The 14,398-nt window shown below is 35.9% G+C and overlaps 1 protein-coding gene across 22 annotated transcripts in view; it reads right to left on the bottom strand.

Moving 5' to 3' along the window:
- AFDN (afadin, adherens junction formation factor) overlaps positions 1-14,398 on the bottom strand; it is a 129,363-nt gene that overhangs the window by 76,271 nt on the left and 38,694 nt on the right. For 17 of the 22 annotated variants that reach the window (XR_005818079.1, XM_040551040.1, XM_040551050.1 and 14 more), the window contains exons 5-9: positions 13,136-13,296; positions 11,969-12,126; positions 6,933-7,044; positions 6,385-6,552; positions 4,606-4,650 (exon numbers count right to left, since the gene is read on the bottom strand). Coding sequence is in view for 21 of the 22 variants with exons in the window: in XM_040551040.1 (XP_040406974.1) it covers positions 4,606-4,650; positions 6,385-6,552; positions 6,933-7,044; positions 11,969-12,126; positions 13,136-13,296 (644 nt within the window). In the remaining variant the exon portion in view is untranslated. The remainder of the gene's footprint in view (positions 1-4,605; positions 4,651-6,384; positions 6,553-6,932; positions 7,045-11,968; positions 12,127-13,135; positions 13,297-14,398) is intronic. The other 5 variants (XM_040551048.1, XM_040551055.1, XM_040551059.1 and 2 more) reach the window with 1 other exon arrangement.

The following is a 14,398-nucleotide window of genomic DNA, read 5'->3' as shown; positions in this document are numbered from 1 at the left end:
GCAGAGATAGTCCACAGATTAGTAATCCCAGTATTCGATTCTAGAGACATACAGCTAGTAACACTGTACACTAAACGTGGTAATGCTAACAGTATCTGCAGCAATTGTGTACAGTTTTTAAATACTTCACAATGCTACACAGAAATTATACACCTGCACCTTCAACATCACCAAAAGCAAACATGCAATATGTTACTGAATATATTTGGCCACTTAATCCCAATTCTCTTGTTAGTTTCTCTCTTCAAAACTCACATGTCAAAGCCTACAATGGCTCTTTCATTCATTTATTTATTAATCCAAAACATTTCCTCCTTCTTCCTGCATTCTAGTTTAACTGAAATGACACCCAGAAGATAGAAAATTCAGTTTGGAAGCAAAAGACATTTATTCTACAGGCAAAAATACCAGAATTTCAAAGTCAGTGCCACAAAATTCAGGGCTAGTTACCTAGGGATTTTGTTCTTAATTTCTTATGACACTTTCTCGTAAGCCCTTTATATACCGATTAGAGGCCAGTCTTTACAGTAGTGGTTTGACTCCTAAGCTAAACATACTTCTCCCCCCACCTCTTATTTCATTTTTGGCATCTTAAAAAACAGTAAGTTCTAAAGTATTCCTACAGATTTCTGAAATACTGTTAAAAGCATGACAAGTGTTATGTAAGGAAGTGTTCATTTGAGATAACTTCTGGATCTCATCCCAGAGTTTAGCGCTTGTGAATAATCAATCAATACCAAATTAATTCTAACAAATGTTTATTTCACACCACGATATAGCCTCAATACAGATGCATGTTGCATGTTTGTTTTTGCATATGAAGTACATCGTAGTACCATGATGTTTCTGCTGAGGCAAATTAAGACTTGTTTCTCTGGAGCATCCACTCCAAAAGGAAAATGAAACAAACCACCTTACTTTAGAAACTACAGCACTAGATACAAACATTTTCTTTTTTCCCAGGATGATGAGAAAAAAAATAATCTAGGAGTTACTGAAAGCTTTCTGGAGCACATAAGTAACCACCCATCAGTAAAACTCAATTTCTACAATAAAAGATTATCTTGATGAGCATTACCACTAGTTACACAAAGTATAAAAGGTCTTTAAGAAAGTGCCATTTTTCTCTGGGAGAGGGGAAGGATGCAGGTAGGAAGACTATTATATAACAGCATAAAACCTTGTATTTCCTGATTTTTAACAGCTAGAAGCTCATCTAAATGTTTGAAAGGTATTACAGCAGGCAACAGCTTCTGCTATATCTGCAGGAAAGTCCATGCTCCCCAGCCATCAAAGTCCAAGTAAGCTTTTCTTAGCCTTTGAGGGACAAACTACAAGACTTCTGCTGGTTCAGAAAGGAGACATATATTACCTCAGTCATATGTCTTAAGGTCCAGAATTTGGAGGTAATTTTTTTGAGCTAAAAAGATAACGGAAACATACATCTAGAGTTTGTATCTGACAAATTAATTATTTTCTTTTAATTCAGAAGTTTTTCAAACTTCTTTTTTTGACCTGAAAGGTCAAAGTCTTTGGGAAAGATGGGCATCAATAAACAATACAGAAGAAGCAGCAAAAGGTATAAAGGTAATGTATGAATTCCATACAAACTTGTTCACTTTATATATACGCATAAGTAAACATGTGGCATGGATGACCTGTATTCTCTGACACCCATGACCTAACAACATAAGCAGAGCTAAACAGGTGAAGACAGATTCCCAGATTCCAGTGTTTTCACTTGGTTGGTTGGTTTTTTGTTTTGAAACTCAGAAAATTGAATTGGAGCACCTGCCTCACAAATAAAAGCTGAGGACAATTATTCAAGAAACTTAGTTAGCCATACATTAAACTTAGCTATCTACCTGACAAAGCTTTCCTAGCAACACGACACGAAGCTTCAAATTAACTTGGTACAATTCGCCTTTGAAATAAGTCTCACAAGTTGTTCCCCCCCCAAGTCATGACAGAAGTATGGATACACAAACATACACATCTGCTTATCGTGTCGAAATCTTTTATTTCAAGAGGTAATCCACAATCGGAAAGGAGAACTTGTTACCTAAGACAAAGTAGTTAAGATTCAACACTACACCTCAAACAATGCTACAAAAACATGTAATGAATGGAAGTGAGCAATCACTGTTAAGTACATCAACTCAGTGATTTTTAACATAGATGTCTTTTTCTATTGATCAGAAATGTACAATACAGGTCTCCCTTCATGGATATAGCTTTTATGGTGCAGTAATTCACCACTAAAAGGTGAATGCTGCACGGATGATGATTTAAAACTGATTTTGCTAATCCGGTGCTTGAGACAATGCTGAGGAAAAAAAGTAACTGCTTAAAACCAGACTAACTGAAATGATGAAACAGATCTCAGAAAATAAATGAGCCCAAAGTTGAACAGAAATACCTCCACAGGGATTGTACTTAAAACTTTGTTTAAGATTGCATTTAAAAAGTATGAGATTTACTGCATAAATTACTATCTAAACTCTTAGCACTTTCTAAGAAGTTTAAAAGATTGGTTTGGCAGATTTAAAGTATCTTGCCAAAGTCAGGATATAAAGAGTGCTATTGAATTTCAGACAAGATGTGCATTGCTACCAGAAAGAGCCAACACTCAACATCTGTGGTAAAGGAAGATTCAGAGAGGAATGCGACAGACAACTAAAAGTAATGTGGAAAAGTGTTATTGCAGTTCTGTTCTCAGAAAGAAGGTTTGGCTGGGGAAACTGCTCTGGCCAAGGCTTTCAAGCTTTGCCAACTTCTTGTAAATCTTCTTTCTTAGTTGCTATACCTGCATGTTCTCAGCATCTCCCATTGCTGTCAGTTCTACAGTTCAGAGTTTTTTTTTTTGTGATGAGGGAGGGGAAAATGTTTTAGAGGTTTGGGATTTTTTTTAAATCCTTTACAATTTTTATCTTAGGCTGGCAGGATATATGTCCGAGGCTTTTGTCATTTTTCTCACCCTTTAAATACTGTAACTGAACAACTGCAGTTAATAATATCCTTGAAACCATCAGCAGCCATATTGAGATAATTTAGAGAGTATCAGCTATTCAAAGTGCTGCCATATCTCACTTCAGTCTATTTCTGTTACTATCAGACATGTTTCTTGGTTAATTTACAAGACTTGAAAGACAAAGAGACAATTGCCAACTGCCATATTTACACAAGCTACTGAAGTGCATCCTCTACTGTACTGTGCAGAATTTGATCTTCAGCCTATAAAACAGTCATAAAACCAACCAGCAATATAAGCAGCTGTGAGGAAGTAGAAAAACGGGATATAATCCCAGTAGCAAACACACTGAATTAGTACAATAGCACAGGGTGTGAAACTGAGGTTTGCCAGGTTCTACAAGAACAGAGATGTCCAGTGTTTTGATGGGAGCACACTTCTACGGGAGTTATTTCTATAATAAATACAAATATCTTGAAATGCACTGCTCTGAAGAAAGAGACTCTAAAGTACCAAGAACTCTTTTTCAAAATAAGATAATTTCAAAATAAGACAAAAATTGTTTTCTCTCCCCCTCCAGTGAGATACAACTAAATGCCAGGCTTTCTACTTAATGATCAGGTGTTCCTGCAAAGAAATCTATGTTCATTAGTTCAGCAAACTGCCGAAACTTTTCTGCTCTCTCTGCAGTAATGATTTTAATGCAACAGAAGTCTGAATTCAAAGAGTTGAGCACTGAGCAGGAGGGACAGAAGAGTTCTTTAAGCCCGTTATTGTACCCCACAGCCATGAAAAGATGAGAAACACCAACATATATATAATATTTTATAGCAGTCTACAATAAAAAAGATGAAACTGATGCTAAAAAACTAATTAAAGGAAATAGTATTTTGGTAGAAATTTCACCATCTTGATTCCTAATGCAAGAAGAATGGGGCTTTGTATTCTTGTCTATTTGGCAAAAACAGGATATATCTGCACATTACACTTACCTATAAGGAGAATGAGAGATCTGTGATGATTTGTAGGTTAGCTTATAAATTTCAAATGCTACAGATAAAATTTAACAAGACAGCTGTCTAGTGTGGCTAAATTTCTTTGATGTACGCTGTTAGACAACATTACAAAACAGACGTTAGAGATACAAAAGGATGCTACGAAACTCCACAGAATAAATTGAAAATTGAGGGCATTTTCCAGTGGTTCAAACACCACTTCCTATAACAAAAATTGTCACTGATTACATCATCAGCATATCAAACATTGAAGAGCACAGTTCCATGCCATTTACCCAATTCACTTTTTAACTATGAATTCTGCAAGCAGATGGATCAAAGAACAATTTCTTTCTACCACAATACTGTTGGTAGAATGTTCTATGAAATTTGTTAATCTTAACAGGAAGGTTGAGCTCTTTGGATAGCAGCACATTGATAATCTACTTGGTATTTGTTCACAAACAGAATAATTAAATTGCACCTGACAAGACATAACTATCTCACAGAAGCAGTCCCTTGGAAAAAAAGAAAAAAGATAAGCAAGATAGCCTTTTATTTGTCAAAAAGAAACAAAAGATTTAAAGCCAGTGATGTTTTCAGCGACTAATGAGAGAAAAGTATTAAATATAGAGTTACCTTCATAAGCGTGATAGTTGTAGTAGGCAAAGTGATTCCTTCTCCCTGGGGTTAGAAACACATGCAGAGGACCCAGGTGAAGGCAGCACCAGCAGGACAGATACCATGCAGAACATGCGGAAGAAGGCAGGAAAAGAAAAGACAGGAAAGGGTGAAACTGTAGCCAGACCCTTACTCAATTTAAAAGGATGAAGTGCATTTAACTCATTCAACTTTAGAAACTGCATAGCATGTAAAGACATCAGTACTACAAAGCTACTGGATGAAACAATTTCTATTATTGTTTAGAAGAGCGACAACAAGCTGTTAGAAGAAAAATGTGAACAATAGGTCAGTCCCACAACGTGCAAAGGCTCTGTGCATAGCCTTGCCACCTGTGTCATTTCAGATTGTTTTTCCTTTCTCAATGAATGGATTTCTTGCTCCACTGCCAAGGCACAGAGTTTTAATACTAAAGCAACTAGGACCCATGAAGAGAACAGAGAACAACATCAATAGAAAGTATTATTAAAAAACACAATATTCACATGTGAATCTAACTTCAGCCTCTAGAATACAATACAAACTGCATTTAATACTGTGCACTGCTAGTTTTGTCTGTTAATAAAACAAACAAAAAGCCCCCCTACTATTTGACTATAATCAGAACTACAAACAAAAGGTTAGAGTAACCTTATTTTCAGGAACAATTTCAACCTTGCTTCCTGAAAGGTAGGCAACCAAACTTAAAGCTGTGAATCACTTGTTTGGATACACCTGAGTGTATCCAAGTTAGAGCTGATACAAAAAAGAGCTGCAAGTAACTAAATCACAAAAAAGTAAAAAGTCCACATCCAATCTTTAAACATGAAGATAGTAGAAATTAAGAGAAGTTGTATGTGTTTTTAAATGTTGTTGTGTTATAAACAAGCTCCTCTAGATGTTCCTAGATCATAAAATTGTAATTATGAAGCAGCAAAAAGAGTTGTAATGAAGCCTAAAATAAAGCACAGACTTGCTAGCGACTTGAAGATTTCACATAGGCTGGCAATTTTATTTAGCGTGTTCGATTTAAACATTCATGTGCTTGTCCTTCTAAACACGTATTTTTAATGTATAGCACTGTCAGATATAACTTATTAGGTATGCTGCAGTATGCTTCTGAACATAAGATAAACCACAGTTAAGCAATGCTTTTCTGTTCCTCCCCTTCCAAAAAGACATATTTACAGCAAAAAGTGGGACCGACAGATTCTAAGTGTTTGAAAATCGTACACATACGCATATTTTTTAAAGTAAAAATTTCAAAAAGCAAAGCCTCTGTGCACTTCATCTTCCATAAGAAGTGGTGGATACAAGAAAGCAGTAAGGTAGAATCTTACTCATCTTAAATCCCAGGACAACGTATTAAACTGTTCTACTAATTATCAAGTTTTAAACCCTCATATCCAAAGGAAGGTGAGGACTGAAGGACTGGTTTTTGTTTGTTTGTTTTTTGAAACACTTAAAACTCCATATGCGTTTGAAACAATGCTAACAAACTCTTAGTTAAATGTTTCCCCCCTTCCACATTTTTTACTTTAGACTTTTTTTTTTTTTTACTAGTACTTCAATATTACAGTAATATGCAGCTCTGCCTCTAGATTTTCAAATTCAGACACTGACATGAGAAGAACTGAAGTGACATTCACTCACACTGGCAACATCAGATTTTTGCTTTCAACGAAAGTCTTGTTTTCAGAAAGTCTAAATGGCTACAAAATACTGTAATTTAGATTATTAGATAAGCAGAATTCTTACCTGGGCTTAATTCTACCAAGTATGGTAGTTTCTCAGGAGGAAGGCAAGAGCCATAGCCGGACCCGTCAACTCTGTCCTTCCCCTTTAATGGCTTTCCATCAGCTGTTTTCTTGGATTTCTTTGGGACATAATCAGGAGGCCGCCTTTTCAACTGAAATACTAGTATTCCTAAAACATATTAAACATCATTTGAGTCTTACTGTCAATGAACACATCTAAACATTTTTTATTTTTAAAAAGTGTCCTATAGGATTACTTTCAGCTTACGAAGTTCATTTATGTAGTTACTTGGAAGTTAAAACTATTTAAAAGATTAACGCTTCTCTATAGCGGATAATTTTAAAACTTTAGGATGAAACGTAAAACTGTCTAAAGATTTACTACTATAGCCAGTACTGAATAGTACAGTCAATAAATAAAATCCTTAGAAGCATGTGAAAACCAATCAGTTCAAAAATACATGTTCCCATTTCCTGCTTTACAGGGGTCCACAGACATGGCTTACAACACCCAATACACAAAAATCTCTTAAAGCTGTTCAGACATACCTTTATCACTAGGCCACTCCCTGAATATCTGAAGTGGACACTCATCATCATCTAGAATACTTTCTTTAGCACCTTTATCATCAGAGTGCTGAGCACCAGGAGGCAACATGACCTAGAAAAGAACAATTATTTTTCAGAGGTGTTACTAGACACTTGGATTATTCAGGGGTACACCTTCCAATTTATTCAGGTTGTGTCAGGAGATAAAGCAAATTAAGTAAGTAACTTGGAATGCATTTTGCTTTCCAAGGCTGCTTCTAACTCCTTCTTGCCTTTTGTTGCGGTTAACCACGTTTCCCAGAACACCAGACATGTAAAAAACAAAAGAAAGCTAGTTACACTTAAGCTACACAAGCCCATCTTCCAGTAACAAAATTAGAATAATTTCTAAATGGTCAAGAGAGAGAAAAAAAAGTGAAACATCAGTGGAGGAGATAGTTAAAAAACAGAACTAAAGTTTCTTTCATCATCTTATACACGGGAATCAGCCTTTATTTCTGCTAAAGCCATTCCACTAAAGCAACATGCAAGAACCCTTAGAAATAGCAATTGTGATACTACCCGTATCCTGTTGTACCTAACCTTCACCTGGTCCACACAGAGAACAAGTGCAAGACTAGAGCAGTTGACAAATGCATTATGCTGTCTAGCTACAAGGAAGAACCAAAAATAAGTGTACTTTGGAAACAAACCTCAGTGTTAATACGTTTTATAGCCGCATCCTTACAAGGCAGAGGAAGAGGGAAACCCTGATTCATTAGTTTTGACTCTAAAGGAGACGCAACCTGTTATTTCATACACATTTGCATTACTGCTCCCTACAGTGATAAAGCATAAAACCAGTGACAGCCATTATTACAGTGCATGACTAGCTTCTAAATTAAAAATAGATTTCTCAAAGCTGAATTAAAAGACACTTTACTACCTCATTTGTGATCCTAACAATGTTATTTAAATTCATAGACAGCTCTATTACAAACAACCTACTTAAAATTATTTCAATCTCTGAACTATGACCTAAGTAACACCTTCTGAGTAAGGCAAGTATTTGCTGCTGCATGCTACAGTGCTGCAGCCCTCAAGAGGCTTCTAACTCTTATTTGTCACCTCCTCTCCACACCCATTGCAGTGTTAGCTAAGTTCCCACAGATCCACCTCAAATTTCCTTTCATCTTCTTCCAAGCAGGAAACAAGTACATTTAAGATCAAAAGTATTTAATTGAGTCATTGGCCTTTCCCTAAAACCTTTTCTATGCAAAACCTGGCTAAACATAGGTCTAATTACATTATCTTTAATTAGATTTTCAAATGGACAACAAAATATTAAAATTTATAAAACCAAAGGGAAACAGAAACACATCTGAACTCGAATCTTATCTTGCCAAACCACTCTTTCCTACTTCACATTTCGGATTTTAAAATCCATTATACCTACAGGAGAATTTTTAATTGCTATTAAAGTAACATTGTGTTTCAAGCCTTGTACAATAAGTAATTACTTTAAAATTGCAAAGCCCTCAAGACTGAATTTAAATAGTTAAAAACCAAAAGCTACATACTATAAGCATGCTTTTTGAAGGGCTGACCAATGCTGGATTAGAGAGCAACCCAAAGTAAACTCAGATGCACTGAAATTAGAGGACAGATGACTAAGAAAAACACAAGGACTACAACATGACCCTGCTGTTACTTTTGCCTTGGAACACGGATGAACGCCTCTACTGGTGTTTGGCTTAACTAGCAGCAGCCATGGCCAACTGGTGAAGTTACAGAAGAGCCACAAAAGCACTAATCCCTTCGTTCTTCCAGTCACTTACTATTACTTCTGTTTCACAAGAAGCGTGAGCTGATGAGCCCAGACATACACCGCTTAAAAAAGAAAGGGAAAAAAAAAAAAAGCATGTGACCTAACCTTGAGCAAAGCAAAGGCACAAAACACAACAACTCAGCTTATGCAGGCCAGAGGCTCGCAATCATGATGAAGCAGTTTTAGAAAACGTCTTTATGTTTTAGGTGAATGCTGCCTCTCCCTCTCACAAGGCCAAATTCCCCATATTTCAAAATAATGAAAAAACATGGAATAGGTTTATATTATGATCATTTCTTGGCTCACAGCTAGGGATTTGCTTTCATACCAAAAAACAGAAGATGCAGTTTAAAACAAACAGGGTGCACGTATTCCCCTGATTTCTGCAATGCAGTAGGAATTGGAGACGGATAAAAACTATTCCACTTTAAAAGTTTTACTGCTTTGCTGCATGCCTCAAGTCTTATGCCCTAATGAAGCGAACAAACACAGGTAGCTTGGAAGACTGTCTAATTAATTTGACATCTTGAGAGATGTGCAGTGAACCTTGTACTATGCAGGGGACTCAAGCCAAGTGAACTGAAACAAACACAATGTATATTGGAACAAACCTGTGTTTACTTGATTACATGGAAAAGCACTTCGGAACCAGGCATAAAGATGCAGCATGATTAGTGGCAAAATGGGATATGAAAGAAAGTAACAGGAAACTGACAACTCTTAATGTAAATGGCAATGTTAAGCACTGAGAGGAAAAAATCTTAGTATTCATGTTTCAATTGAAACTTCAGAAGTGAGTGAACTTTATCACAGGTACTCATGCCGCCGTATAAAGGTCTTGCCATATAATTTAAGATCTACTTTAAAAGTTAAGTAAATGTCAACTGGCTTAAGACTTATTTGAAGAACTTCACCTGCCACCCAAAGAGAACAAAATATTTACAAATCCCAACCAATAGGAAACTACAGTTATACTGTACACTGCTTTTAACTCAACAAGAAGTAAAAAAATACCAACATAGACAAGACAGATCTGTCTTCCACACTGTAAACTGTCAAAAAAATAAGGAGTGTGTATGGGGGAAAACGCTGAGAGAGATAAAGAACAGCTATGGTTCTTCAGTGAAGTTATGTGAAGCTGCCCTGAAACCTATTTACCAACATAGTTGTTGGTTTCCAACCAAGGAAACAACATTGAAAGACATGTCAGGCTAAACCTAGGGTATTTTAAATATTTCAAGCAATGAAAGCAACTTCATAACGTATCTGGCAAAAACTAGATTTTAAAGTTAGTTTATCTTAAAATACTCATCTTCAGTAAAACAGGAAGGATTATTGTATTTTAAACCTAAACACTGTAGGAACAGAGTCACTGAGAAAAGTTGAATAGATTTTTGACAATGACTTTTGATGAGCAAAACAGTCAGGTCTTCTGCACTTGAGAGGTATTTAAGAAAAATTTGCAGTTAGCTAACCAATACGACTCAAATATTTAAAATGTGAACACAGAACTTATTTCAATATAGAAATTTACTGTACCAAGAAGATGTGTTGCTCAGAAAAGGCAAACTGTTTTCCAGCAGTGCTTTCCTAGAAACTAAGTTAAAGCAATTTACTTCATAATAAAAAAAACTTTGTTAATCTCTCAAGATTGATACTATTGGACTATTTTCTACATTAAACATTCCCACACATGACTGGAGAACAAGGGGAGGTGTAAGAGGAGAAACACCATGACGACAGTAACTTGCAAAAATGTTTTCGTTGTATACAAGCGTGCAATCAGTTCAATAAGTTTTCTAAAATATAAATATTCTGCAATACATCATCATACGCTCAAACTCCAAACAAAATAGACCAATGGAAAACTATCTTCCAAATTCTGAAGATGGTCACAGTGTTTCTGCTGCAATCCACAACTCTCTCAAAACAGCAGAAAAACTAGCACGTCAAATCAGCAGCCTGTTTAATAACATTGATGACTGCAAATTGTAGATTTCATTTATAGAACACACAACGTGAAAAATAATTAGCGTGATTAAGACTATACATAGAAAATACTTCACAGCCAGAACTGAAAATCACTTTTAAAATGTACTGTGTCATTTAAAAAAAATGCAGTAACTATTACTTTAAAACTGATTCCCTCTTATAATAAAGAACTATTTAAAATTTTACTGAAGTTAAACTTTAACAGTTGGAATCACAATTACAGGTTAATGAAGACACGGATAAAACGTCCAGAACTTCATTAAAGATGTGCCTAGAACTAAAACAAAAACGTTACACAACAAAAACTAGAATTAGTTCACTGCCATGAAACTACAAAAGCACTACCTTACAGTTTCCTTATTACTAATTAGACATTAGAAAAGCATGTCAATTCCACACTAATTCTACCATTACAGGCTGTAAGCACAACAGAACCAGACACAGATTTCTCAGACTATCAAAAAACAAATCTGAAAGCAACCTGAAGACCAAGGACAAAATATCCACATCCTTTAGAGTAGACAGAAGGTGTGGGGAATAGCAAGTTTTCTTACTGCTCTCCAGTGGCACTTTTGGTACTGGAGAAAGGGCAGGGGAAGGAAGAGACAGCAATGTAACGACACAAACATTTTTCCCTCTCTTTCACCCTTTTAAGGAGCCATAAATCCAAGTTTATTAGACAACTAACAGACAGAAATGTAATCAAAGATTGGAATCAAACGAGGATCAAACAAGTCTCACTGTTCTCCTTCAGAAGATGATACGGACAAAAGTTTATAATTTTTAATCTGCACTGTCCATAGGCCTATTTGATAAAGCTTTACCTCTCAGAAATAGTGGTTCTGTAAAATGAACTTAGAACTCCTAAAATAATGAAATTCTGAAAGTAAGTGCCAGTTTCAGTTAAATGTTTAATCTTTCCTGATTTGCAGTGAGGATAAACTAACACTGAAAGGCATAAGGCACCTTTTATAATGGAGTAAGGACTGAGCACTTTTGCCTCTGAGCAGACTCATTTAGTTCAGGGGAATAGCTTGTGCACAAACAGCACAAATTTCAGAATCTGCAGGATTAACCATTACTTTATACATCTGTGAAGCATAAACACACTTGTGGCATAAAGCCACAGTGCCAAAACCAGAAATATGTTCCGTTCATTATCAGTGTTCATCTACATAGCAAGTAATAATTTAAGATGGGAAGATTTATGTTCTTATAAAGCTTTAACTTTACTTACACGAGCAATACAATAATCCTTGGGATTTTCCTTCTCCAGGCCATATTTCTCCAGTGCTTCAATAACTGCAAAGTCTGCAGTATCTGTAGTAGACAGCAGGATTGTCTTGTATGGTATATTTGGTTTCAGACTGTCTGCATAAATTCTCAGTGTCCCACCTTGGAAGCAAAATTTAATAAACATTGCTACCACTGAATATATATACATAAAAAGCCATTTATTGTATATATTTTTTAAACAGAATGTAAGAAAGGATGCCTTTAGAAATCATTTAGTCAATCCACCAATACAAGATAAGTTACATAAAATCCTCAAAATGTGTCTCTGCCATTGCTGATGCTTTATTCTATAAGCAAGCTTTTTCCCCCAGTGCTTCACCCTCTTTACCATTCTTAGCATTATGTGAAGTTAAAATGAAACAGTGAAAACAACTGGATGAAGAACTGATTCTTCTCATCTCAACTGCCAGCTCATGCTGACCCTTAGGATTCTCTCCTCTCCTTAAAAAGCCCATTTAAGACTTTCCTCCTGGGCAATGTTTTCTATCCTTGTTCTCATTCTTCACTACTCTTTCATTGGTAAAATATGTTATTTGATGTTTTATCAGTGCTGAAACTGTTCCATTTGTCTTACACTTAATGGTAACGTTTACACAAACACGATGATCTTTACACCTACCCCAACAACATGAAATACTCGATCACTGCGATCCACCATATCTACCAGAACCGTATGGGCAGAGCTGAACAATTATTCTGTGCCACCTTGTATTTGTGCTACTGATTGCATTTTTACGTGCTGATCACTCAGTTTGTTCTTAGTAAAATGAACCACATTTATTTCAGAAGACTTCTCCCATTTGTCACTTTCATAAATCTAATTCTGTCCTTCCTTCTTCCCCAGCTTAGCACTGTCAGCAAGATCGATAAGCGTATTCTCTCCCATCAATTTGCCCGTAACTCTCACTAATCACACAATACACTCCCACGGAATCTTACCTTCACAAATCTTTCATTCAATTACACTATATATAACTTTTTCTTTCTCCAGTATTTTTTTTTTGCCCTTCAAGATTAATTTAAGTCAAATGTACAGGAGCTGCTGGCCTTAAAAATACTCTCTCAGTAAACAAATCAACATCAGCTTAACCAAAAGAAATCTATGTACCTGAATCTGGTCTGCCATCAGAACTGCGAAATTCCTGCATTCTCTTCTCTAGTTTTTGCTGTCGCCGCCGTTTCATAACCACCTCAGGATTAGATATTGTGCGAGTGAAGCTGGTTTCAGGCATGTCTTTGTAAACCTCAGCTGCAAGGCGAGAATTCTCACTGCCATGTTAATTTAAACAAGGAGAAAAAAATTGCCATTAATAGCTTAAAATACATCACCTCCTCACTTCATAAAGCATAAAAGGCAAGTAGAAACCATACATATAGGAGATCAGTTAAGTTATTGGTAGAAGGTTTTTATATGAATTGCACTTTTGCAAGGTCTAGCACTGTTCATGTACACCTGAAATAGCAATCAATTTAAGTACTCATGATTGCTACCTTTCAAGAAATAAAGGAGCCTTCTACCTCCTAGGAAAAAAAACCAAACAAATAGATGAGGCATTACAGAACCTTACATTATACTCCTAACTTTGTTGTGAGTTACAAACACTGCAAGTCATGTGGAAGCAGAATTAGCATGTGCTTGCAGCTCATGCTTTTCCTTTAGTTCATGCACTTAAAATACATTTCTACTTCAATTTTTAAAAAAATTGAGATCAAGCTAAATAACTGTATGGAACACTGGAAAGCCCATGCTGACATCTGAGGAACAGTGCAAGCATATTCATGCATAGCAGTACTACACAAATGAAAATCAATCTTGGTCTCAAAAAAATGAAAAAACAGAAACAGGCTGTGTAGCTAAATCCTCTGTCACGTGTCAAGCAGTCAACTAATTTCTTTCACTCCTGAGAATGTTAACAATTAGTAAGTTTTCATTGTTCATTTTCTATGTTAAAAAACACCATTAATGACTTTTTTTCTGGTCTACTAGATATGAAGCCTACAGAACAGAGAAAAAGTTGAATTTAATACAGACCTTTTTGCATCTTTCTAGTTTTACATAAATTTATTCATGCCTGACTCTGTGTCACAAAATTAATGTATGCTCTGCCCCCAATGAATTAGGAACATCATATTTAGGAGTAAGATCTGGACAACCTAGAAGACTGGCTATCAAAACATGCCTCCCAGAAAAACAAGCTCATAGTCAGGTGGTAAGTCAACTGCAGCCACCTACATAGACTACTTTTTCTGTCAATAGACAAAACAATCAGAGAAGTGAATAGACTGACACTAGAGTAAGTGCTCAAGAAAAAACATACTGAGGGAAGTCCATGTCACCAAGCACGTGTTGATTTTTGTACAAGAATAAAGA

This window comes from Cygnus olor, chromosome 3, assembly GCF_009769625.2.
Source record: "Cygnus olor isolate bCygOlo1 chromosome 3, bCygOlo1.pri.v2, whole genome shotgun sequence".
In the NCBI taxonomy this organism is placed as follows: Eukaryota; Metazoa; Chordata; class Aves; order Anseriformes; family Anatidae; genus Cygnus; species Cygnus olor.
The sequence above is the reverse complement of the archived record's forward strand: the minus strand, read 5'-3'. Positions and strand labels throughout refer to the sequence as shown.